At 42.7% G+C, this 25118-nt stretch overlaps 1 protein-coding gene across 2 annotated transcripts in view; it reads left to right on the top strand.

The window, feature by feature from the left end:
* Window positions 1–484: 484 nt before the first annotated feature.
* LOC124616757 (acetylcholine receptor subunit alpha-like) overlaps window positions 485–25118 on the top strand; it is a 279424-nt gene continuing 254790 nt past the window's right edge. For both annotated transcript variants that reach the window (XM_047145142.1, XM_047145139.1), the window contains exon 1: window positions 485–595. In XM_047145142.1, the coding sequence (XP_047001098.1) occupies window positions 544–595 (52 nt within the window). In that variant the 5' untranslated portion in view covers window positions 485–543. The remainder of the gene's footprint in view (window positions 596–25118) is intronic.

Raw genomic sequence — 25118 nt, 5'->3', positions numbered from 1 at the left:
AGCGCTAGGCGAACAGGTTAGCCAACTGCAGATGGCTGCTGCGGCTACTAGTCTCGTGTGCCGTGCTTCCCATGTCTCACCCCTATACTTTCTTCGTAGCTGTCAACCCCAGCGTAATCTTGAACAGAATGTCAGAGTATAGTAATGCCACATCCCAAAAGCGCGATCTAAGGGTCGTCTGTAAAAACTTAAGAATCCTAGTACTATAAAGTAGTAGTATTAATACAAAGATAGTTTTTCAGTTGTTTGCCGTTTTATTTTGTAAGAAAGCGTGCTTCGTGCTTCGTTTCTTCCACTTTTCTTCATTTAACGAAGCTAACAGAACCACTCCCCTCAGTTTTGACCATGCGTACTCTCTTGGCCCTCGCAATATGTGAATGGAATGGAACAGTGTCCAGCGACTGGGGAAGTATACATGTCGAATAACACTTTAGTAGCATGTGCTTTGTCTGCAGCTGTGGCGGTTTCAGCTGTCGGTGGGCGCGTTCGTGGATTAGATAGCCGCCCGCCCCTGTGAGCTGCGAAAAGTGCGGCAGTAGCGTCATGAACAAGATGTTGCCCACACTGCTGCCGCTGGCTGTGTTCTGCTGCGCGCGTGAGTAGTCATTATTTTCCCATTTGTTCGTAATGTTGTTTACGCTGACCACCGATAAGACGCTCGTGCCCTCTGTTACATCGAACTTTGCGTTTTACAAAGCAGACACATGCACTTGAGCGTAATAAATGAAAGACTTACTTAAGATCACTTTCCGATTGCATTGTTGTAATCGACTGTTCTTTACTGTTGTACGTAAAATTTAATTTTAGTTACAACTGCTTAGTTGCAATTTGTATAAAAATTGAAAATTAGACAAAAAAACAATTTTCGAAAGTCGGAAAGTAATGAACTTTCTTTATTTTTTATTTATTTATTTGCAGGAGCTGGAATATAAACCCAGGACTTTCTATATGTGAAGCAGACACTGTCATCTTTTTTTTCCTTCTTCAGAACAGATAATATCAAAATAATTTTTGAGTTTGTTTTGTATATTGTCCATCATAATCTTTCGAATCCCTCTTTGATGGATGTCGGGAAATCTGTGATGACAATGTCTCCTTGTCGTTTCTAATTCCGAATTGGAACATACACGTTGTCAGTCTCTGGTTTTAACACCGCCTATATCTGAACGTTGAATGAGTTTGTTCTTTGCATAACCGCCAACTCAGTTTCAGTCCATAATAGGTTCGCCAACGTTGGCAAGTCAAAAGTCGTGACACTGCCAACTTTGGCATGTCAAAGGTGGGTACACTTCAAACAAAATGTAGCACTTAATATATTAAATGTGCAATTGTGACTAATGTTTGTCAGTTTTTATTCTCAGACAAAATCTAAACTACAAGCACCACACTTGAAACTTTAAATATTTAGAAGTTAACAGTGTTTATCTTATACAATGATAGAAATCAATGGGACTGGGGTTGGAACTTACAGACATACCTCCTGTTTCACATACCGGCACGAATACCCGCAGTGCACCTTTTCAATTCGGACACACTCTACACTTCGTCATCACTTTATCAACACCTTCAGCTGACCAACTTTTGAACCGTTTACCTTCTAATCATTCATTACGAAATTAGCACACTTTTTTCACTTTTTCCTTTCGGGTTTCATTCTGATTCTCATAACTGTCATCACTAAACTCATCAACAAGGCTATTTGTATTTCCACTTAAATCTACCGAGCGTTTTAAATATGAATCACACTTCGGAGAATCCTAAAAACTGCGTAATATTAATAATGTTTTGCTCTTACAGCACAACGTTATGTTCGAAACATTTCAATACTCCTTCACTCAATCACTTCATAAATACAAGGACCTCGTCAACACTAGGTATTATGAAAAAGGAGGGTGGGGCGAGCAACAGAGTTGACTTTTAAACCAATTGTTTTGTTGCTTTATCTCGTTATTTTAACGTATTGGCTTTGGCTAACAAGAATAAGATGATAAACTTACGAACATGAAATTAAAAGTTATGCCATATGATATGAAGAAAAATAAAATTGTAAAAGTAAACCAAAAAGCTAGGGACTTGAGGATGCCCAATCAGACGCATGTAAGCATATGGGACATTTATAGGAAAGTAGGGGCGATCCCTACAAAATGACAAGCCTATTCCATTACCAGTTTTCTCCAAACGCAAATTTGTGTACAAGGCTAGTCGGTTAGTGATTACCGATCGGGACTGGTAACGTAGAGGACCAGTGCTTCATTTCTGGTAACCACAAAAATTTTTTCTGTGGCTGCAAACTCTGGAACAGGGCCCACTGAGCCACGTGTTAAGCTGCAAGAAAAAACAAGCAGCGAAATTGACATGCAACCTGCACAAATGTAGACGAATCAAAACGCATTGCTTCAATTTGAGTACTACGCGATATAATTGTTATTAATTCTTGTTATAAGTGAAATCCGAAATCCGATTTTACAACGAGGAAGAAAAGCAAAAAACACAGAAGAAAGACGAATGAGGTGGGGAGACCAAATTACCTAAAACTCTCAGTTACAGTCCTAAGTGCCTAATTACACGTTTGTGCTAAGCGTGGTTTACTCCGGAGCGAAAACATGCGAGCGGGAATTCTCTCTGGTAAAAATGGTAGGCAAGCGTGAGAAATATTCATTCTGTCGCGTTCGGCTTGCATTCGCTGGTGCTCGCTCGTGTTCCGCTTATTGTCGGCCTTTTAGTGAACCGTCAAAGTGAATTCGCGTCCTCTACATCTACGTCTACATCTACATACATACCCGCAAGCCGCCGTAGCACTACTAGTCATTTACTTTCCTGTTCCTCTCGCAGATAGAGCGAGGGAAAAACTACTGCCTACATGCTTCCGTATGAGCCCCAATCTCTCTAGTCTTATATTCGTGGTCCTTAAGCGATATGTACGTTGGCGGCAATAGACTCGTTCTGCAGTGAGCCTCAAATGCCGGCTCTCTAAATTTTCTGAAAAGTTTTACTCGAAAAGAACTTCGCCTTCCCTCCAGGGATTCCCATTTGAGTCCACGAAGCATCTCCGTAATACTTACGTGTTGTTAGAACCTACTGGTAAAAAATCTAGCGGCTCCCCTTTGAATTGCTTCGATGTCTTCCGTTAATCCGAAGCGGTGCGGACCCCAAACATTCGAACAATACTCAGCAACGGGTCGCACTAGTGTCCTACTATAAGCGGTCTCCTTTACAGATGAGCCACACTTTCCCAAAATTCTTCCTATAATCCACAGTCGACTATTCGCCTTCCTTACCACTATTCTTACATGATCATGCCATTTGATAACGCTTTGCAACGTTTCGCCTGGATATATAATCGACGTGATTGTGCCAAGGAGCACACTATTAATGTTGCATTCGAACATTTTTCTACTCATCTGCATTAACTTCGCGCTAGGAACACTGTAAGAATTCGTCTGATGTATTGTTTCCGAAATACTTTCGTTGTTGATATGAGTAGCGTGTGTGACAAATTGGTCTGAAGAAAATGTAATGTTGTTGATACAGTGTCCCACATAAAAACGGTACACCTCACGGAGCTGCTAATCATCTCTAGTAGAATTGCTTACGATGTGGTAACACTGCCCCGTAAGTTGGCTACACTGTCTTTTATTGGACAGTTGAGCGCAGCTGTGTGATCATGCGTCAGTTGTTCTGAGAAGCTCGTAACGCTGAGCTCTTACAGAAATGGGCCAGTTTGCATTAGAACAGCTAATTGACATTTCGGAGTGTTACATAAAGACGGGCTCCATCAGGGAATGTAAAGAAGTGATTCAAGCGAGGTATCCTGGTTGGAAACTCCCCACAACCAGCACCATTCAAGATCTGTGCAACAAATGGAGGGCTGTAGTATACGTTCAAAATGTGCAGAGGAATAATCGATAGACAGTGAGGACACCTGTAACTATAGAAAGAATTCACATGGACACTGTGAGAAGTCCCCTCAAGTCGTTAAGGAGGTTACCGCAGCAGGTTGGTGCATCTCGTCAATCGTGTGGTGGTGGTAAGTTCCTATGGGACCAAACTGCTGAGGTCATCGGTCTCTAGGCTTACACACTACTTAATCTAACTGTAACTTACGCTGAGGACAACGCACACACCCAAGCCCGAGGGCGGACTCGAACCTCCGACGGGGCTCTTAAATCGTGTCATCATGCATTAAAGGATATGAAATTACACGCCTATCGTGTGATTGTGAAGGAAGAGTTGAAATTTGAGTTGAAATCAGGGAAAAGGAGTTCATTAGTCTAACTGGCTGTTAACATCAGTTGCTAACGGTTGCTCAGACCCCTTACTTTGCCTCGTGGAGACGAGACCTGGCTTAATTTGTCAGGTTATGTGAACTCCCAGAATTGCAGATACTGGTCGCAGGACAACCCACATAATTTGCATGAAGACCCTCTCCACTCATAGAAGATAGGTGTTTGGTGTGTGTTGCCTGGCATGCGTATTAGTGACCTCACATTTTTTAATTACTCCTTAATCAGTGCCAGATATCTAGAGAGCTTTCACTCTTTCTAAGCATAATTAATAAATCCAGAAAAGCTGTATACATTATTCCAATAAGATGAAGCAACTGCTCACACAGCCAATCAAAGTATGGCCCACATCACCACACGTTCCTTGAAGAGAAGACTTGCAAGTACAGGCCTCTGGCTCTCAAGATACCCAGACTTAATATCGTGTGATTTCTGTTTATGGGCACATTAAAAAGCATGCAGTGTATGCAGACAGTCTTCGCAGAATAAACGCTCATACACGGAGCATCACTAGAGAAATCAATAACATCACGCCTGCAGAATTACAGCGTGATACTGGTAACGTCATCACACAGTCAGAGATGCCTGGACGCCCATGGCCACCACTCCCAGTGTCTCTTATAAACAGCTAACTGCATTATTTTTTACATTACTACTGCCTGTTCTTTTTTAGTTAGCTCAGTATTACTTGAATCTTGAGCATGAGGCGTAACGGTTGTATGTGGGGACGCCCTGTGTAATATTTAGAACCGTACAGAGTGTGACGAGACAGGACCCCGCCACGCACAGCGACACTGGGGGTGCAAGTGATCGAAAAAGAAACAAGGTTCAAGGATTAAACCCAGAGAGGTAAATGAGTTCTTCTAACCCTTGGGTTCCTATTATCTGCCTACGAGAAGAAGACTTTCTCTCCTCCGCCCATTGATCTACTAAAACGGCAACAGATGCTATAATCCTTCTCAGAAAAACTGATTAGGCATTTATGTGCCTTTTAGAGATGTGGTCTGAGGCATTAACAAAACTGTATTGTACCAACAAATCGATGCAAAGAATTGTGTTATCGCTATTTACTTATTTATTTACTGCTTAAACCTGAGTGTCTAAGGTGGATTGTACACTGAAAATTCACTATACCGGCTAATTCAGGAGGAATAGTAAATATTTTAGGAGTTGGGAGAGTAGACAACTTCGAATAAAGTATTCCATATAACTGATGTCCAATTTTCATTGGTTGCAGAGACGCATCTTGTAAAATGTAACCCAAACAAATACTTTCAGAAAGTGTTTACAATAGGCAAACGATTAACTTAGTTTTCATAGTTTTCACCTCCGACTTCAATGCTTTTTCGAATTCTCTTGGCATGACAACGTGTACTACTTATGAGGTCGCCTTGGCGTTATTTTATTAGAGCAGCGTTATTCATAGTTCAATGATCAATGCTTCTCTGGTGTTTACGTTTTTTTTTTTTTTTTTTTTTTTTTTTTTTAAGACTTCGCTGGGGATACTTTTGGCCAACAAACAAGACCATTTCTCCTGATCCATCTTCGGAGAATGCTAGCACTAGATGATACTGTGTCACCTGACCGTTAGCATGTGCAGGGGCCCCCATCATGCTGAGTACATTCCCATTCTTGTATCAAAAACAACCAATTATACTGGAAGCTCGTTTTCAAGAAACAGGGCCCAGTAAGAAGATGCGATAACACAACACGTACAGTCAACCGATTGTCTATCATATCACTACACATGTACAGAAAAGCGTTTCTGAAAATGTACACAGAGTTATGTGAGTTACAAGTGTTACTGATACCGTCAAGAATGAAAGTGGCTTTGTCAGTAAACAATATCACTGGGATTATTCGATGCTTTAAAAACAAAATGCCAATACTCTACCTTCAGCTCCTTCTCGAAGACGTTGACTCCTTCGTAAATGATAGTGGTAGAAACCGTGCATATGTAATGTGCTCCATATTAATGTGGGGTGCTACACCGATACATGCAGAAATCCTGTGTGTGCTTGTTGAAAGACTACATTCTGTCAACTGAGTAATGCCTTCTGCTTCATTGACACTCTTAATTAGTGCGTTCAGGTGAAGTATGATCGCTGGGCACTGCACTGGCCTCACACAGTTCAGTGGAAGCATGAGTAAACACTCTTGGATCTGGTTGTCTGTGGTTAAGATAGAGTGTGCTATACTATCTATTCTGAAGGTGGCAGGGGTAAAATACAGGGAGCGAAAGGCTATTTACAATTTGTACAGAAACCAGATGGCAGTTATAAGAGTCGAGGGACATGAAAGGGAAGCAGTGGTTGTAGCCTTTCCCCGATGTTATTCAATCTGTATATTGAGCAAGCAGTGAAGGAAACAAAAGAAAAATTCGGAGTAGGTATTAAAATCCATAGAGAAGAATTTAAATCTTTGAGGTTTGCCGATGACATTATGATTCTGTCAGAGACAGCAAAGGATTTAGAAGAGCAGTTGAACGGAATGAATAGTGTCTTGAAAGAAGGATATAAGATGAAAACCAACAAAAGCAAAACGAGGATACTGGAATGTAGTCGAATGAAGTCGGGTGATGCTGAGGGAATTAGATTAGGAAATGAGACACTTAAAGTAGTAAAGGAGTTTTGCTCTTTGGGGAGCAAAATAACTCGTGATGGTCGAAGTAGAGATGATATAAAATGTAGAGTGGCAATACCAAAGAACGCGTTTCTGAAGAATAGAAATTTGTTAAAATCGAGTATAGATTTAAGAGTCAGGAAGTCATTTCTGAAAGTATTTGTATGGAGTGTAGCCAAGTATGGAAGTGAAACATGGACGATAAATAGTTTAGACAAGAAGAGAATAGAAGCTTTTGAAATGTGGTGCTACAGAAGAATGCTGAAGATTAGATGGGTAGATCACATAATTAATGAGGAGGTATTGAACAGGATTGGGGAGAAGAGAAGTTTGTGGCACAATTTGACTAGAAGAAGGGATCGGTTGGTAGGACATGTTCTGAGGCATCAAGGGATGTCCAGTTTAGTATTGGAGGCAGTGTGGAGGGTAAAAATCATAGATGGAGACTAAGAGATGAATACACTAAGCAGATTCAGAAGGATGTAGGTTGCAGTAGGTACTGGGAGATGAAGAAGCTTGCACAGGATAGAGTAACATGGAGAGCTGCATCAAACAAGTCTCAGGACTGAAGACCACAACAACAACAACAACTACTCTCTACAAGCAGTAGCAGCGTTTCCATCACAATACCCATATACAATTAAGATACTGGATTACTCAAAAAATGGTTAAAATGGCTCTGAGCACTATGGGACTTAACTGCTGAGGTAATCAGTCCCCTAGAACTTAGAACTACTTAAACCTAACTAACCTAAGGACATCACACACATCCATGCCTGAGGCATGATTCTAACCTTTGACTGTAGCGCCGGATTACTCAGTATTTGTAAATACACTGAAGGGAAAAAACAGTGCACCTTTTTAGAGTTTACCAATTGACTCGAGATTTATTGTTGCAACAGTGCGTATGAAATGATTACATTTACAGATTAATAGCACCAGTGGCTCTGAGGTAACAGGTATCAATCCATGCGATGACACTAATAGCAATGGTGTAGCCTCCACGGGTAGCAATGGCGCTGACTCTGGTAGACAGTCGATTATGCAGATGGAGAATACTGTCCTTGTGCCACGCCTGCTCGACCTGCTCGTGTAGTTCTGTAAGAGTTGTTGGCTGACGACTCCGAGGAGTCATTTCTTGTTCCATTGTATCCCACATTTGCTCGATTGGAGACAAGTTGGAAGATCATACTGGCCACGAGGTTTCTGCACGCCTTGCAGAGCACGTTGAGTTTCACGGGAGGTGTGTGGGCCAGCGTACTCCAATTGGAACATCACATCATCTTTCTGTCGCAGGAACAGCAATAGAACGGATCAAAGAACATTCTGCGCGTACTGAGTGCTGGTTAGCGTCCCTTCCAGAAACTCCAAATGTGAACGACAGTTGTAATATATCGCAGCACAGCTCAAAAACCTGATGCGAGGTGAGTGTGTCGTGGACGAATGCACTCTACAACACAGCACTCACCAGGTCTACGTCATACAGGCAAACGACCATCGCTTGCGTGCAGATAGACTCAACTTCATTGCTGAAGACTACAGCGCCATTCCATATTCCAAGTTATCCTCTGACAGCACCATTCGAGCTGTGCACGTCGATGCTGTGGCGTGAGTGGAAGATAAGCTAGAGGTGTGCGTGCCCATAGTCCCTGTACTAATAACTGGTTCGCAACAGTTCGTGTTGACATGTCTGGGTTCACAAGCCCTCTTATCTGTTCTCTGGTAGTTGTATGATCTGCCACTGCTACCCTTACAATGCGACGAGCCTAGCGGGCGTCTGTACTGCGTGGACTTCCAGAACCTCGTGTATGGGTGTGAGAATGTTCACATGACCACTATACCAGTATCATTGCACAATTGACAGAGCACGTCCAGCTTGTATGGCAATTCTTCGAAACGACCATCCAACCACTCGGAAGGCCACAATTTGACCCATTTCAAACTTGGTCAGTTGGCTACAGCAAGAATGATTATGCATCTGTGGCATAACTGCCTGCATGTTTCACACGTTTGCACCTCACTGAACGTTCTGGCTGTGAGCACTCCCTATTAAAGGGTAGACGCAGATGGCGCTCTGGTGAGTACGTCTCTGCACTATCTGTTGGTGGACGACGATGAACAAATTATCGGTGCATCTATTGTCTCCCAAGGGGGTTCGCTATCATTGGATCAAAATCGACGTCGTCTTTCCACGTGCACTGTTTTTTTCCGGGAGTGTATGTGGACATCCTTAAAGGATACAGTAGATTTGGCCAATAAATCACAATCACAGTTGAAAAAATACAATGAAACTGTGGTGTGGCGTTATTTGTAAATGTCGATATCCTCCTTCGTGTCGATTGTCTTATGTTTACGACTGCTGCGAACTCTGGTGATCTCCCTAAAATGCGGAGTTGTTTATTCATGTATTCAGTGAATAACCGTCAATTATTTGTGCCATCTATTCAGTTTAGTTCTTATAGCATGACATGTTTCTAAACTGGTCATTTCATTAGGAAGTCGGAAATTTAAAGTCTCCCCTCCCTCCCACCCCCCTTGGAAAAATTTCTGTAAGTGCCACGAGTACACCTAACACATAATTTGGACGTACTTCTAATCGTCTAACAACACCTGGGGTCTGTGTCATAGGGTGGTTGACAAGTTAACCTTATGAGACAATAAATGTAAGTTTTGTACCATCCGTTCAATATTAAAGGATGGGACTTACCACTTAAGGGGGGATGTAACGGAAAATGTAAAAAATTATTTAAAAAATCATTGCGGCAGTATTTATTAATGTACAAATCTAAAATTTTGGATGTATAAAGGAAAAGAACTGTGGTTTAACGGAAAAATATAATAAAATATGCAGGATTAATACTTTGCCAGAAATTTGAATTTTTAATTTTTTTATTTTCTTTTTTTATAAAGAGCCATAACTCAAATTCTAATTATGCGATTAATCTCAAAATTTTATTTTAGTGTCCTGAGAAGGTTATAAGAACACTGAACTACAGTTATTAATTTATGGTACAAACTGCATCATTAACAGAGTTTTTAATTTTGCACATCCAAAATTAGCTTTTTTTTCTACGTACAGTCACCTAAAAATCATAATGTAATTGCAGGATCTCCTATCTTTTAGTTCCAGGGAGACAGAAACACGTTGCGAACAGGATCTGAAAATTTCATAACATTAGCAAATATACTTTTTGAGAAAAGGCTTCTACGAGGTGCATTCAAGTTCTAAGGCCTCCGATTTTTTTTCTAATTAACTACTCACCCGAAATCGATGAAACTGGCGTTACTTCTCGACGTAATCGCCCTGCAGACGTACACATTTTTCACAACGCTGACGTCATGATTCCATGGCAGCGGCGAAGGCTTCTTTAGGAGTCTGTTTTGACCACTGGAAAATCGCTGAGGCAATAGCAGAACGGCTGGTGAATGAGCGGCCACGGAGAGTGTCTTTCATTGTTGGAAAAAGCCAAAAGTCACTAGGAGCCAGGTCAGGTGAGTAGGGAGCATGAGGAATCACTTCAAAGTTGTTATCACAAAGAAACTGTTGCGTAACGTTAGCTCGATGTGCGGGCGCGTTGTCTTGGTGAAACAGCACACGCGCAGCCCTTCCCGGACGTTTTTGTTGCAGTGCAGGAAGGAATTCGTTCTGCAAAACATTTTCGTAGGATGCACCTGTTACCATAGTGCCCTTTGGAATGCAAAGGGTAAGGATTACGCCCTCGCTGTCCCAGAACATGGACACCATCATTTTTTCAGCACTGGCGGTTACCCGAAATTTTTTTGGTGGTGGTGAATCTGTGTGCTTCCATTGAGCTGACTGGCGCTTTGTTTCTGGATTGAAAAATGGCATCCACGTCTCATCCATTGTCACAACCGACAAAAAGAAAGTCCCATTCGTGCTGTCGTTGCGTGTCAACATTGCTTGGCAACATGCCACACGGACAGCCATGTGGTCGTCCGTCAGCATTCGTGGCACCCACCTGGATGACACTTTTCGCATTTTTAGGTCCTCATGCAGGATTGTGTGCACAGAACCCACAGAAATGCCAACTCTGGAGGCGATCTTTTCAACAGTCATTCGGCGATCCCCGAAAACAATTCTCTCCACTTTCTCGATCACGTCGTCAGACCGGCTTGTGCGAGCCCGAGGTTGTTTCGGTTTGTTGTCACACGATGTTCTGCCTTCATTAAACTGTCGCACCCACAAACACACTTTCGACACATCCATAACTCCATCACCACATGTCTCCTTCAACTGTCGATGAATTTCAATTGGTTTCACACCACGCAAACTCAGAAAACGAATGATTGCACGCTGTTCAAGTAAGGAAAACGTCGCCATTTTAAGTATTTGAAACAGTTCTCATTCTCGCCGCTGGCGGTAAAATTCCATCTGCTGTACGGTGCTGCCATCTCTGGGACGTATTGACAATGAATGCGGCCTCATTTTAAAACAATGCACATGTTTCTATCTCTTTCCAGTCCGGAGAAAAAAAATCGGAGGCCTTAGAACTTGAATGCATCTCGTAATACTGTAAAAACAGGAAACCATATGTAATGAGCTTCAAAGATTGTCTTCTCATACTTCTACATATAATAAGCTTACCACAGTTTTAAAATCCTCCATACTGATACTCTTCATCCTCCAGGTTTTGTCTTCTCTCCTCTCCAAATCTGCCTGGCCTGAATTTTTAGGTAAGACACTGATCTGTTAGTTTTATTGACCTTGCTCTCATCGATGGTGTAAAATGCTTTTTTTGTAACCATACCAGGATATGTACCAACTCTGTTCAGAACTTCAATTCTGTCATTATTTCCATTATTGTAACATAAAACTGCATCATAGACACCTATTTTGACTACTTCAAGTCCATAGAATGTCCTTTTTGAGCATCGAATCCAAATTGAATTATTGAGGCTTTCATTTGCATTTTGTGTCTTTCTGTGAAAACACTTCCTCAATAAATTAGAGTTTGCAAGAAACCTGAATGTGAGCTTAATTACATTCACAACAGGTTCTGGTAATGAGTGCTTATGTGAATATGTCTCATTTCTATTGTCTTTCAGACACAGATTGTGCATTGGTACTTGGTCAGTGGCTCGTTTGTGGAAAAAAATTGCCCACATAGCACTCCTCATTGCCTCTAAATTATGTGCTTTTCCTGATAGTCTCCCACAAAATAACTGAAGAGAATCAGTTTCTTTCAGAGTAAGTCTGCCTTTTCCGCCTAGTGATTTTCCATCCTCAAGTACTTCACCTTTCTTCTCTTTCAGCAAGCAATGACGCTACCACCAAGCCTCTTTTGGATGTGGCCAGCACGTTCCAACTTTTCTATTGTTGTATTATACAAACATTTATCTGTTACAGCTTTTAATGGAGAGCTATCTAGTATATCTAACACCATACTGGTCCTCAGATCTGCAGCAACCTCCATGTCCCCATTTGAGCCACTATAATTTTTAGAGCATGCTACTGCATGCTTTTCTTGCCACAGTCTCTCACTGTCTTCATTGTTGGACATTTTCCTTGTTGCACACTGGTGTAAATATTTAGACATAATTTCTACTTCTGTAACTTTACGTGAGTCAACACTAATAACAGATGTAACTCCATACAGAGATGTGTGATCCCTTTTCATCCAGATCCCATCTGCAGACGGACACAGGTCAGTAACATTTGTAGGAGATTCAGTGTCATGAACATCTACCCCACGATCTATTTCTTTTTGGTTTACTAAAACCAGTTCTCCCACTGCTTTCTTCATAGAAAGTTTGGCAGTATCGCATACAACATCAGACATTTCTTTATTTATTTTTTCAAACCTTCCGCAAGTTGGAGGCATATTCAGAAAACCATACAATAAATTACCTCCTCTCCTGCCTTGTCCAAGGCATCTCAGAGCATATGCTAACCTAAAATTGGTTTCCTAGGTACCAGTGTCAGTTTTTCTGGAGGAGGAAAGTGAAAATTCATAGCCACACGAGTTACAAATTAATTTAAAATCTTAAGCTGTTCCTACTCTTCTTTCTTGAACAACTATCATGCAGTCCGTATTTTTACAGCTAACTGGTGAACATGAAAACTTTATAGCCTGGCAGAGAATAGCTAAGTCAATAAGTCTGAATCCAGGGCAGTGCATATCAACATCATTCATGTACCTGTACAATTCTCCTGTCCCAAGTTTTGATGCTGAAGCTGAGAGCTTATGTTCTTCATTTCGAGCTGCTTCCTCTTTTTTGTCAGTAAACCAATTTCCATGAGACCTCCATTTCCTAAACACAGTTTTTCCACCACCCATTACACATAAATCTTGACTTCCACATAAAGGTTTGTGAATTTAACCTTCCACCTACTATTATGTGTTAGTATTGTCAAAACATAAATAAACAGCATGTAAAAAAGTTCTCTGGCAAAGATATACATGTCAGCCAGAGATATAGATGTCAGCCAAAGATATCGAAAGAAAATAGCCTTCACACTGACAAAAATTCTGCTGGAACGAGCAGTTTCCCAAATGTCGGAAAAGGGGAAGGTGACTGGCTGCTAGTGCAAAGATAATCAGTTAAACAATTTAAAGGCATTTCTAAAGCTGCTATCACGATAAAATTCACACACAGCATAGATTAAACTGTGTAGATCAAGAAAATAATATTTTTGAAAACTCGATTTTTGGGACCAAACTCCATTACATCCGCCCAGAAATAGTCTGTTTCTAGTAACCTTGTAAATGCTTTAAAATTAGGATAATGCTTCAGAAGACAGGCCCATTGGGGAAAAACACTTTCAGAGAGGAAATATGATTTTATATGTGCTTCAATTAGAGAGTAATGTTTGTAAACGAACGAAAAACGTTTCATTACTCACTTAATTACAAGTGTGTAAATACCATTTCCACAGGTCCTGCTGTAGGGGGGAAGGTGGAGGCAACAAAGAAGCCATCTTATAATTTGGCACACCTAAATATATTATTTTGATTCCGACTCATATTTCATTCAGGTAACAGTTTCAAAGGTCTTCTGATCCTTGCCCTGCTATGCTACACTCCCAAATCATGCCTCATCACGCTCTTTAGAGAGTATTTTGAAATTACGTTCGTCCGAAAAATAGCAAAAAACACATTTGTGAAAGAAAATTTTGAATAATCTAATTCAGTATGGCGGGTCCGTTTGGGGGAGGGAGTCTCCTGCAGTGTCTACAACATTTGCAGCTCACTTCACGATCTGACCACTTGCTGTGCCCAAGCGATGTGGTGCAGTGGTTAGCACACTGGACTCGCTTTCGAGAGGACGACGATTCAAACCCACGTCCGGTCATTCTGCTTAGGTTTCCCATGATTACCAAGGGTGTACCCAGGATCTGAACTGGGGGGGGGGGGGGGGCTGGTCATACTAGTCTCAGGAAACAAGGACTCGAGACAACATACAGCACTCCTTACTAAATAAAACATTAAACCAGCGAAAAACTGCTTTTAATAGACATTTTAAATACAAGAATGCACTTGTACAATCCGAGAAAACATGCAACATTATTTATTAAATAAAACAGTAAACTAGTAAAAAACTGCGAATATCTTCTAGGGCCGGCCGAAGTGGCCGTGCGGTTAAAGGCGCTGCAGTCTGGAGCCGCAAGACCGCTACGGTCGCAGGTTCGAATCCTGCCTCGGGCATGGATGTGTGTGATGTCCTTAGGTTAGTTAGGTTTAAGTAGTTCTAAGTTCTAGGGGACTAATGACCTCAGCAGTTGAGTCCCATAGTGCTCAGAGCCATTTTTTTATCTTCTGGGGGGGGGGGGGGCAGCTGCCCCCACCCCCTTCACTCGCTGGGTACGCCCATGGTGATTACCTTAAATCGCCTCAGGAAAATGCCGGCATGGATCCTCTGAATGGGCACGGCCGACTTCCTTCCCATACTTCCCTAATCATATGGGACCGATGACCTCACTGTTTAGTCCCTTCCCCCAAATCAACCAACCAAATTGCTGTGATGGAAATGACGCAAGAAAGTAACAAAGTTTCGTGAAAGCTCGTTACAGCTACGTTCATGTTCACATCTGGCGCGTTGTAGCTATGAATATGAAATTAAATTAAATTAATGCCACAGGTCAAGGTCAAGTAGTTCACTGTGTAAAGGCTAGTGCAGCGTCATTTAGTGTCAGGCCGTGTAAATTGCCAAGTATGGTGGCAAGCTTCACGAAAACTCACGAATTCTGTTGAAGAGTTCTGAGCAGTACTACGAGGAATGGCCTCAAGAGATGCTAGATAACCTATATTGCACGGTAAAGTTACACGAATGGAGTGTTCCTTAACGTACCAAGTAAGAAACTGCAAAGTTACTTGACGCAAACTTTTAGGTATGATGCGGTTCAATTGTTTAGTAATTTTTAACACTTTTATGCAGCGACAGCAACTGATATTGTTTATATAAGAATATACAGCCTACAGTTGCAGGTTAACTTTATCGTTTCCCTAGGTTTCAACGTTAGTAATAACGTCTTCTTCAGAACCTGTTTTTTTTTTTTTTTTTTTACTTTTTTTTTTTACTTTATTGTTATTTTAAAACCTGTACAACAGGCAGGCTGTCAGCAGCACACTACGCTGCTCTTCGGCCATAGAAGACACAAGCAGCAAAAACAGTGAGAAGACACATAAGTCACAGAGCGGTGGGCAATAAAACAGGAGACACATAGAGACAATCACGGAGCCGTTCACACTCGTCGAGAATCCACACTGCTAGCTGATGAGACGACGCACAACCACTGAAGATGATGATGGCACTGGTGAACGATGGAGGGGACGGTGAACACTAAACACTAAACACACAAAACACACAAAACACTGATGGCGGCGACCTCCGGCGCGCGAATGTCCACGTAACGTGTGCGAGTCCGGGGACCTGCCAAGAGGGGTAGAAGGGGGAGGTGGGGGAGAGGGGAGAAAAAGGATGCCAATGGCTGAGGAGTCGGGGGCAGGAGGAGAGGAACAGGGGAGGGGAGGCCCGGGGGAGGAGGGGGGGAGAAAAGGAGGAGGGAGGGAAAAGGGAGAGGAGGGAGGGAGGGTGCACGGAGGAAGAAGTACAGGAGGAGGGCGGGAGGATCAAAGTTGGTAGGAGGGGTAGATGGAAGGGAGGAGGGCATCATCAGGGAGGGGGAGCTGGCGGAAGCCACCTTGGGAGAGGGTAAGGAGGGTGGAGAGGTGGAGACCGGGTGGGACGTGCGATTGCAGGCGCGGCAGCGGGCGGGGGTGGGAGAGGATCGGGGAGACGAGCGGGTGAGGAGGATCGAGTTTGCGGGAGGTGTACAGGATCCGTATCCTTTCAAGGAAAAGGAGGAGGTGGGGGAGGGGATGAGATCGTAGAGGATCCGCGTGGGGGAGGGGAGACGGATGCGATAGGCGAGGCGGAGAGCATGGCGTTCAAGGATTTGGAGGGATTTATAAAAGGTAGGGGGAGCGGAGATCCATGCTGGATGGGCATAACAAAGGATAGGGCGGATGAGGGATTTATAGGTGTGGAGGATGCTGGAGGGGTCCAGACCCCACGTACGGCCGGAAAGGAGCTTGAGGAGACGGAGGTGGGAACGTGCCTTGGCTTGGATTGTCTGGAGATGGGGAGTCCAGGAGAGGCGACGATCGAGGGTGACGCCAAGGTACTTAAGGGTGGGAGTGAGGGCGATGGGACGGCCATAGACGGTGACATAGAAATCAAGGAGGCGGAAGGAAGGGGTGGTTTTGCCTACAATGATCGCCTGGGTTTTGGAAGGATTGACCTTGAGCAACCACTGGTTGCACCAAGCGGTGAACTGGTCAAGATGGGATTGGAGAAGGCGTTGGGAGCGCCGTAGGGTGGGGGCAAGGGCAAGGAAGGCGGTGTCATCGGCAAACTGGAGAAGGTGGACGGGGGGTGACGGCGGCGGCATGTCCGCCGTGTACAACAGGTACAGAAGGGGGGAGAGGACGGAGCCTTGGGGCACACCGGCGGAGGGGAAAAAGGTGTAGGAATCGGTGTTATGGACGGTGACATAGGAAGGGCGGCGGGAGAGAAAGGAGCCGATCAGACGGACATAGTTAATGGGAAGGGCGAAGGTTTGGAGCTTGAAGAGGAGACCGGAATGCCATACGCGGTCATATGCACGTTCGAGGTCCAGGGAGAGGAAGATTGCGGAGCGACGGGAATTAAGCTGTTCGGAAAGGAGATGAGTGAGGAGAAGGAGAAGGTCGTTGGAAGAGAAGGACGGCCGAAAGCCACACTGGGTGACGGGAAGGAGGCGGTGCTGGCGGAGATGCTGGTGGATGCGACGGGTGAGGATAGATTCCAGGACCTTGCTGAAGACCGAGGTAAGGCTGATGGGACGGTAGGAGGAGACGGCGGACGGCGGTTTGCCAGGTTTAAGGAACATGAGGATACGGGAGGTTTTCCACAGGTCGGGGTAGTAACCGGTGGACAGGACTACATTGTAGAGCCTGGCCAGGGTGGAGAGGAAAGAGACAGGAGCTTCACGAAGGTGACGGTAGGTGACACGATCGTGACCAGGAGCGGTGTTGCGTTTGGTGCGGAGTGTAACAATGAGATCCTGTGTAGTGATAGGGGCATTGAGTTCCGTTCAGAACCTGCAACAAGTTACTATTATAATACGCTTGTAAATTATATTAGGTATGGTCATCCTACAGGATGCAACATGTAGTACTTACATAAAATATTATTTCAATGTTTGTCTAAAACGGGTCATGTCCTAAGTCAACTTTATAAAACTTTATGCATAACCATAATGTTTTGTCGCTTCTATTAAACAAACTGTAGCAGGTTAACTTTAAGCCCGTTGTATGGGCCTCGTCGTGTGACTAGAGACTGCGGACCGCGAGGGCTTCACGGTCTGCCTCACAGAGGGCGGCACCCGTTTCAGGCAAACATTTAAATAATATTTTATGCAAGTACTACACGTTGCATCCTATAGGATGACCATACCTAATATAATTTACTAGCGCATTATAATAGTAACTTTTTGCAGGTTCTGAGGATGACGTTATTAGTAACATTGAAACCTAGGTAAACGATAAAGTTAACCTGCAACTGTAGGCTGCATATTCTTATATAATCAATTGTTTACATCGCCGCCTCATGGGTGTGATAAAGTGAAGGGTCTATTATGTTAGATGTTCCACTACTTTTGCTTAAATAGGGATGACTTTCGAGTTAAAATAAGAAAAACAGCAAGTTATGTGTGAACAGTCGTACGGCAATCACACTTTTTCATTTAAACCCAAAAATCTTCAAATTAGATGTGTAACTCATACAAATATAGCTCGCCACACTCCAATCACGCTCTTCAGTTTACCCGACGGAGTTAAGTAATCAACGAAAAAAATAATCTACAGACTGCCATACTAATTACCTTCAAAGTTAATATTTCTATTGTTGTAATGAATAAAAACTTGCGGTGTTGTGCTGTTTTCGAATCTTCTGGGGCAGTACCAAAGTCGGCCTGTGGAACATTTAAACATTTCATTTTACATAATTTCTCACCTTTCAGATTTCGTATTTGAAAACACATACCCCTTCTAGAAGATCGCCTTACTTAGACTACTTTCATTCTTTTACTTCAACACACAGTGTTTATCGTTATTTTAGGCCAGCAGTGTCACAACATAGAACACTTGACATGTTTATTGCCTCTTTTTTTTTAGGAACTGTCATGGAGCCAACAGCTCAAAAAAGACCTCTGCCAGTATCAGTTAAATCATTTTTTCAAAGAAAAGTAGCAAAACTGGAATGACCTAATGAAGACCTCAAAGAAAGTGATAAAGATACGTTAGTAATTCAGGAAGTAGTTAGTTCAGAAGACAGGTACAATTAAGTTAACGTTTCTCCATTTCCAACTACATCTGTCAAAAATTACATTTCTTCGTTTATTGACAGAAGTAATTTAAGCAATGCTGAGCGATTTGAAATATTAATCAATATACTAAGAAAGCATTTGATGTGGACTGTTTCATAACATGCAGTTTACAGGCGCTACATACTCGCGATTTACGGAGCAATTTACATTACCGTCAGTAGGCAGTATAAATGGGCAAACTCGTTAATTTTTTTGGAACAAGTTCACTGGTGATCGTTCCTTTTTGGGAAACGTTCAGTTATACTCATTTACCGTTCCTTTTTATGTAATTGCATGCTATACGTATTTTAGATAAATTTCAGGGAAAAATGTCAAATACACCCAAGAATTACTTCTGCATAATAGATGCACTGATTAATTCACGCCGGCCGGAGTGGCCGTGCGGTTCTAGGCGCTACAGTCTGGAACCGAGCGACCGCTACGGTCGCAGGTTCGAATCCTGCCTCGGGCATGGATGTGTGTGATGTCCTTAGGTTAGTTAGGTTTAAGTAATTCTAAGTTCTAGGCGACTGATGACCTCAGAAGTTAAGTCGCATAGTGCTCAGAGCCATTTGAACCATTTGATTAATTCACGCTTCATGTATTCTCAGAACGCATCACGCTAGTCAGGTGATGTGACAGACCATATGCCCGAAGCCAGGCAGAGAGAGCGCAGAACAAGCTGAACGGAAGTACGAATTAGGGAACCTGTTCGCGACAGTGCGGACAAACCCAAGCGTCATTCACTTTCGACAGAAATTCGTAGTTGTAGCAAGTATAAGTCTTCATTTTCAGTTCGCTTACAGAAAACTGTATACGTTCGTGTGGACATTACTAGCTTGAAATAACTGTAAGTAAACTATAATCTGTCAAACCAACATTCATAATTTTCTTTTACAGTTTGTGGTTATGTAAATTAACTACACATCGAAGTGTCGTACTGAGTGGCAAGTGAACATTTATACGGAAAATTAACGACTTCCGACACAGGAGCCAAAAACTGCTTACTAAAATTAGATGATTTCTATTAGCAACAGTGACAACTTACGCAGATATTCTGGGAGATCGTCGAAACTTAACAAGGGAAAATAGACAAGACATTCTTTTTTCCAAATCTTGACAACATCTCACGAGTCATTGGTTTGCAGATCTTTAAAATTGAAAAAGGTAAGCAGTTTTTGATCAGTCAGCTGTTGTAAAGAACGCCACCCACAAGGTACACGCATGGGATCAGTCATCAGTTATTTGAGAAAGAGAACTCCTCAACGAGCACAGGCAATCGCTAACGGATGAGAGTGAAACGAATGTGGAAATCAACAAATCAGTAAATTACGTATTAATGTACTTAAAAGATAAATTTTGCACACAATTGTATTAGAAAATAAAAGAAAAGAAAAATCCAGTGTTGATAATTTTATGCATTTTTTTTGTCTAAACAACGGAAAAGGGTAGGAAAAGTTGTTCATGAAACCCACAATGAATGGCTTTTCTGCTAAGTCATTAGTTTCAGTCGCAACGCCATAAAATACGACCCCTTTTAGAGGTGCGTGTGTTTTGTCCGAAAACATTCTGGAAAAAGTTCTCTTGTACTTATCTTCCAGGCATAAGACATATGAGACGATTATATTGACAGTTTTTGAATTAACTGAGGATTGTCTTCTAGAGGAACCATCTCATGGAACATTTTTCCGTGCGCCAAAGGGGTCCATTGCGCAAGGTGGATGGCGAAAACCATTTATGTATTGAAAAACCTTATGTTTCTTGATGAAGTTGACTTCTGACCGCTAGAATAGACTGTAGATTGTTCTGTTCGTATTTTCCTTGACGCTCTGTACGTCCAAACATGACCCTGTGCTGCTTTAGAAGCCGAAGCTCCGCACTTGGATTTCAGAAGTCTTTCAAAACTTCATATATATGCCCCATGAGTGGTTTCACAAAAACTGAAATATCACTTACGGTTTCTGTTCCTTGTTCTGTCGCCTTAATCTTCTGAATCAAAAATTAAAACAATTACTACACCGACTCGCGAATCAGAACCAACACATAAGGATTCAAGAAGATACAAAGATATTCAATTCAAATAGGAATCGATCAAATCCCAAAAAAATGTGGCTAATGGGACTATACTGCTCGTTTCTAATGAAATAAGAGTATGTTTAAACAATTATGCTCTTATTCTACGAGGAACAAGCAGTTCAGTCCCATTAGCCGCAATTTTTGGGATTAGATCGATTTCTGCTTGAGTCCCTTTCTATATTCTTTAATCCCTATACCTGGTGGTTCTGCTTCACCATTCTATGTAGCAGAACCCCCTGTGTCTGTTGGTTCGGCTTCACGATTCAGTGTAGATTCTGCTACACTAAATTGTGAAGCAGAACCAGCGACACAGAAATTCGAGAAGATACAAAGGGATTCAAGCAGGACTCGATCAGATCCCAAAAACTGTGGCTAACGGGATTGTGCTGCTCGTTTGTAACAAAATAAGAGTATTTTTAAAAATTTATTTTGTTTGTGAGTTCGGAATGGACAGCACCGTAATCCTTGAAAAGAAGAAGATGATAATGATTTAAAGAATTTGATTTGAGTGACAAGTTCCTTAAGACAGGTTCTTCATAGTGGCATGCAAATGAAGACGTCAACGCTCTGCACCTAGTGACTAAACTAAACTAAACGTTATCTGATTGAGACAGGCATCAGGCTCATGCAGCACTGTAATAAATAATTTACAAAAGGCTAAGACGGAAACTAAATGTAATTCAGGTTTTGCCTGAATATATTCATAAGGCTCCAGGGTAAAAAAAAAAAAAAAAAAAAAAAAAAAAAAAAAAAAAACACTTCATTGAAGAATATGTGTGTTTATAAGAAAATTTGATTTTCTAGTCATATTTGCCTCACATGCTTAGTACGAAAATAGTAGCCTCATAGCTTTGTATTATGAAAGTTAATGCAGCAATACAGTATTAATAATTAAGTTGAAAGTATGTTTTTCGCTAAAAAGCTACTTCTGAACAATACTTTTTAGATAAAAACTAAGTACAATTTTATGCCATTCTACAGTTTTGAATGGAGGGGCACCTCATCCCCTTTTCTTATGGAACCGAAATCAGGAACAATTCATTTTATTGTGCAAAGAAACAAGGAACTAACCAAACGTGGAAAAGTAAGAACCGTCCGAAGTATCATGCTTTATTTTTGGAAGTAATGCGAAAATCGAAAGTTTTATGTGAACTTTCGAACACTACAACAACAAAAATTATTAAAATTTATCTTAAAAACTAGTTAAATCAGGTAGGCGAAACCAGAAAATCTACAAATAAAAAACAAAACTACCTTTGTGACAATTGTGTGTTCTAGAGCTGATCAAAATGACGGACGTAGAAGTAAATTGCTTTGTTTGCTGCCTAAAAAAAGTATATATCACATGCAACTTAATTTTTATAGAAATTAAAAAATGATAAAAAAGTTGAAATGGAAAGGAGAAAGAGTGGCTACCGAAAAAATAACGAGACGGTTGAGGCAACGAGACCAGCCGCGACCTTCACTGAAACGAGGACCGACCATTCCTGGAACGAAGACGGGTAGCTGCCGTTCCTGGGACACAGATCGATTATGCCGGGAAAGAGCACAGGTCGCGACCGTTCCAGAAACGAGGACCATTCCCGGAATAAGACCCACTGTGATCAAAGTGAATGGTGAACGACCGTTCTTAGAAGTCGTTCCTCGGTCCTTCTGTTCGCTTTGGTGAACCGTTCCTTTCGACCCCTTTCGTTCACAAACACCCACCTCTAATAAGCATCACAACTGTTCTACTACAGCGCTTTCATTCCCATTCGCTTGTGTCAGTATTTGCAGTAGGCGCAACTTGTCTTCCAATTATAAACGTAGAAACAGTTTATGACACTTCAACTGCTGATATTTTGGGACAATGATCTGAATACCCATCTTGTACTCGAACAGAAATGAACCCCCCCAAAGAAAAAAAAACTATCTACGCCCCTGGATAAAATGATTAAAGCTGTACAAAGATCCAGTCCTTGACCGAAGAAAAATCTCCATTATGTAAAGCACAACTTCACGGCTTGACATACAAAACAAAAATTACTGTATAAACCTGTAGCAACTGGAGTAGCAACCCGTGAAACACATCATGCTGTATCACTATAATCTAAACAAAATGGGAACATGTTCCATCGAATGGTTTATTCGAGTTAATCTGTATTACCACCATCTGAAATACGTACTACTACTCCTGAAACATGCCGTACAATAGGGAAGAATAGTACACAATGAAACAAAAATTACATTTTTGATGATGTTGTAGAACAAATTCTTGGTATTTACTTAAAAGAACAATTCGTTGCCAACATTTTGGAATTTGGCAAATAATAAACAAACGAACATATGAGGGGGGACCCAAAAGTAACCGGAATCGTAATGCTGCACATCGTGTACTTGTAGTAGCATCTTCGGCCACCAGAGGGTTGTAGTAGGAGCTCTGATGACTCATTCTGCCACGCGGTGTCACCCAGCACTGAGAAGTGTGGTTTCTTTGGCAGTTCTTTGAGTGTGCGTACAGTGCAGATGTGACACGAGGAAGTGGCTAGTTCCGACGAACAATGTGCGGCAGTGAAGTTTTGTTTCTTGCTCGGCAAGAACGCAGCAGAAACTGTTGCGATGATTCAGACAGCCTACAAAGACCATTCTCTTCGTAAAACGCAAATGTACGAATGGTTTTCTCGGTTTAAAAAGGAAAAAATGGTGTTTGAAGATCAGCCTCATTCCGGTCGACCTTTAACTGCTTGAAGCGAAAACAAAATCGACAAAATCCGTGATCTCATCAGTGAAAATCGACACAGGACAATCGACCAACTCGAGAACTTGCCCGGGTTGTCCTGGAGCTCAATTCAGCGCATCTTGACCATCGATTTGGGGATGGGAAGAGTGGCAGCAAAATTCGTGCGGAAGCTTCTTGCCAGAGATCAGAGGGATCGTCACGTTCAAGCCTGTCTCGAAATGAAGGACACGTTCAAATATGATCCACATTTTTTCAACAAAATCATTACAAGTGATGAGTCATGGTGCTATGGGTACGATCCAGAAAGTAAACAACAGTCATCACAATGGAAGTCACCTGACTCACCTCTACCAAAAAAAGCTTGACAAGTGAAATTGAATGTGAAAACGATGTTGATCTGTTTTTTGAGATCAAAGGGATCGTACACTCTGAATTTGTCCCTGAAAACCAGACTGTAAATCAACAATTCTATTTGGAGGTTATGAAACGGCTTCACAGACGTTTGTCGCGAAAACTTCCGGCATTGTGGGATTCTGGCCTGTGGCTCCTGCATCACGACAACGCTCCCGCGCACACGGCTCTCAGCGTTCGCCAGTTTTTGGCCTCAACGAAGACGACTACCTTGACCCACGCGCCCTATTCGCCCGATTTAGCACCCTCGAACTTCTTCCTATTCCTGAGGATGAAAAGAGACTTGAGAGGGAAGCGTTTTGCGGATGTGGAAGACGTACACTCCTGGAAATGGAAAAAAGAACACATTGACACCGGTGTGTCAGACCCACCATACTTGCTCCGGACACTGCGAGAGGGCTGTACAAGCAATGATCACACGCACGGCACAGCGGACACACCAGGAACCGCGGTGTTGGCCGTCGAATGGCGCTAGCTGCGCAGCATTTGTGCACCGCCGCCGTCAGTGTCAGCCAGTTTGCCGTGGCATACGGAGCTCCATCGCAGTCTTTAACACTGGTAGCATGCCGCGACAGCGTGGACGTGAACCGTATGTGCAGTTGACGGACTTTGAGCGAGGGTGTATAGTGGGCATGCGGGAGGCCGGGTGGACGTACCGCCGAATTGCTCAACACGTGGGGCGTGAGGTCTCCACAGTACATCGATGTTGTCGCCAGTGGTCGGCGGAAGGTGCACGTGCCCGTCGACCTGGGACTGGACCGCAGCGACGCACAGATGCACGCCAAGACCGTAGGATCCTACGCAGTGCCGTAGGGGACCGCACCGCCACTTCCCAGCAAATTAGGGACACTGTTGCTCCTGGGGTATCGGTGAGGACCATTCGCAACCGTCTCCATGAAGCTGGGCTATGGTCCCGCACACCGTTAGGCCGTCTTCCGCTCACGCCCCAACATCGTGCAGCCCGCCTCCAGTGCGCGACAGGCGTGAATGGAGGGACGAATGGAGACGTGTCGTCTTCAGCGATGAGAGTCGCTTCTGCCTTGGTGCCAATGATGGTCGTATGCGTGTTTGGCGCCGTGCAGGTGAGCGCCACAATCAGGACTGCATACGACCGAGGCACACAGAGCCAACACCCGGC

Source organism: Schistocerca americana, chromosome 5, assembly GCF_021461395.2.
Source record: "Schistocerca americana isolate TAMUIC-IGC-003095 chromosome 5, iqSchAmer2.1, whole genome shotgun sequence".
Taxonomy (NCBI): Eukaryota; Metazoa; Arthropoda; class Insecta; order Orthoptera; family Acrididae; genus Schistocerca; species Schistocerca americana.
The sequence above is the reverse complement of the archived record's forward strand: the minus strand, read 5'-3'. Positions and strand labels throughout refer to the sequence as shown.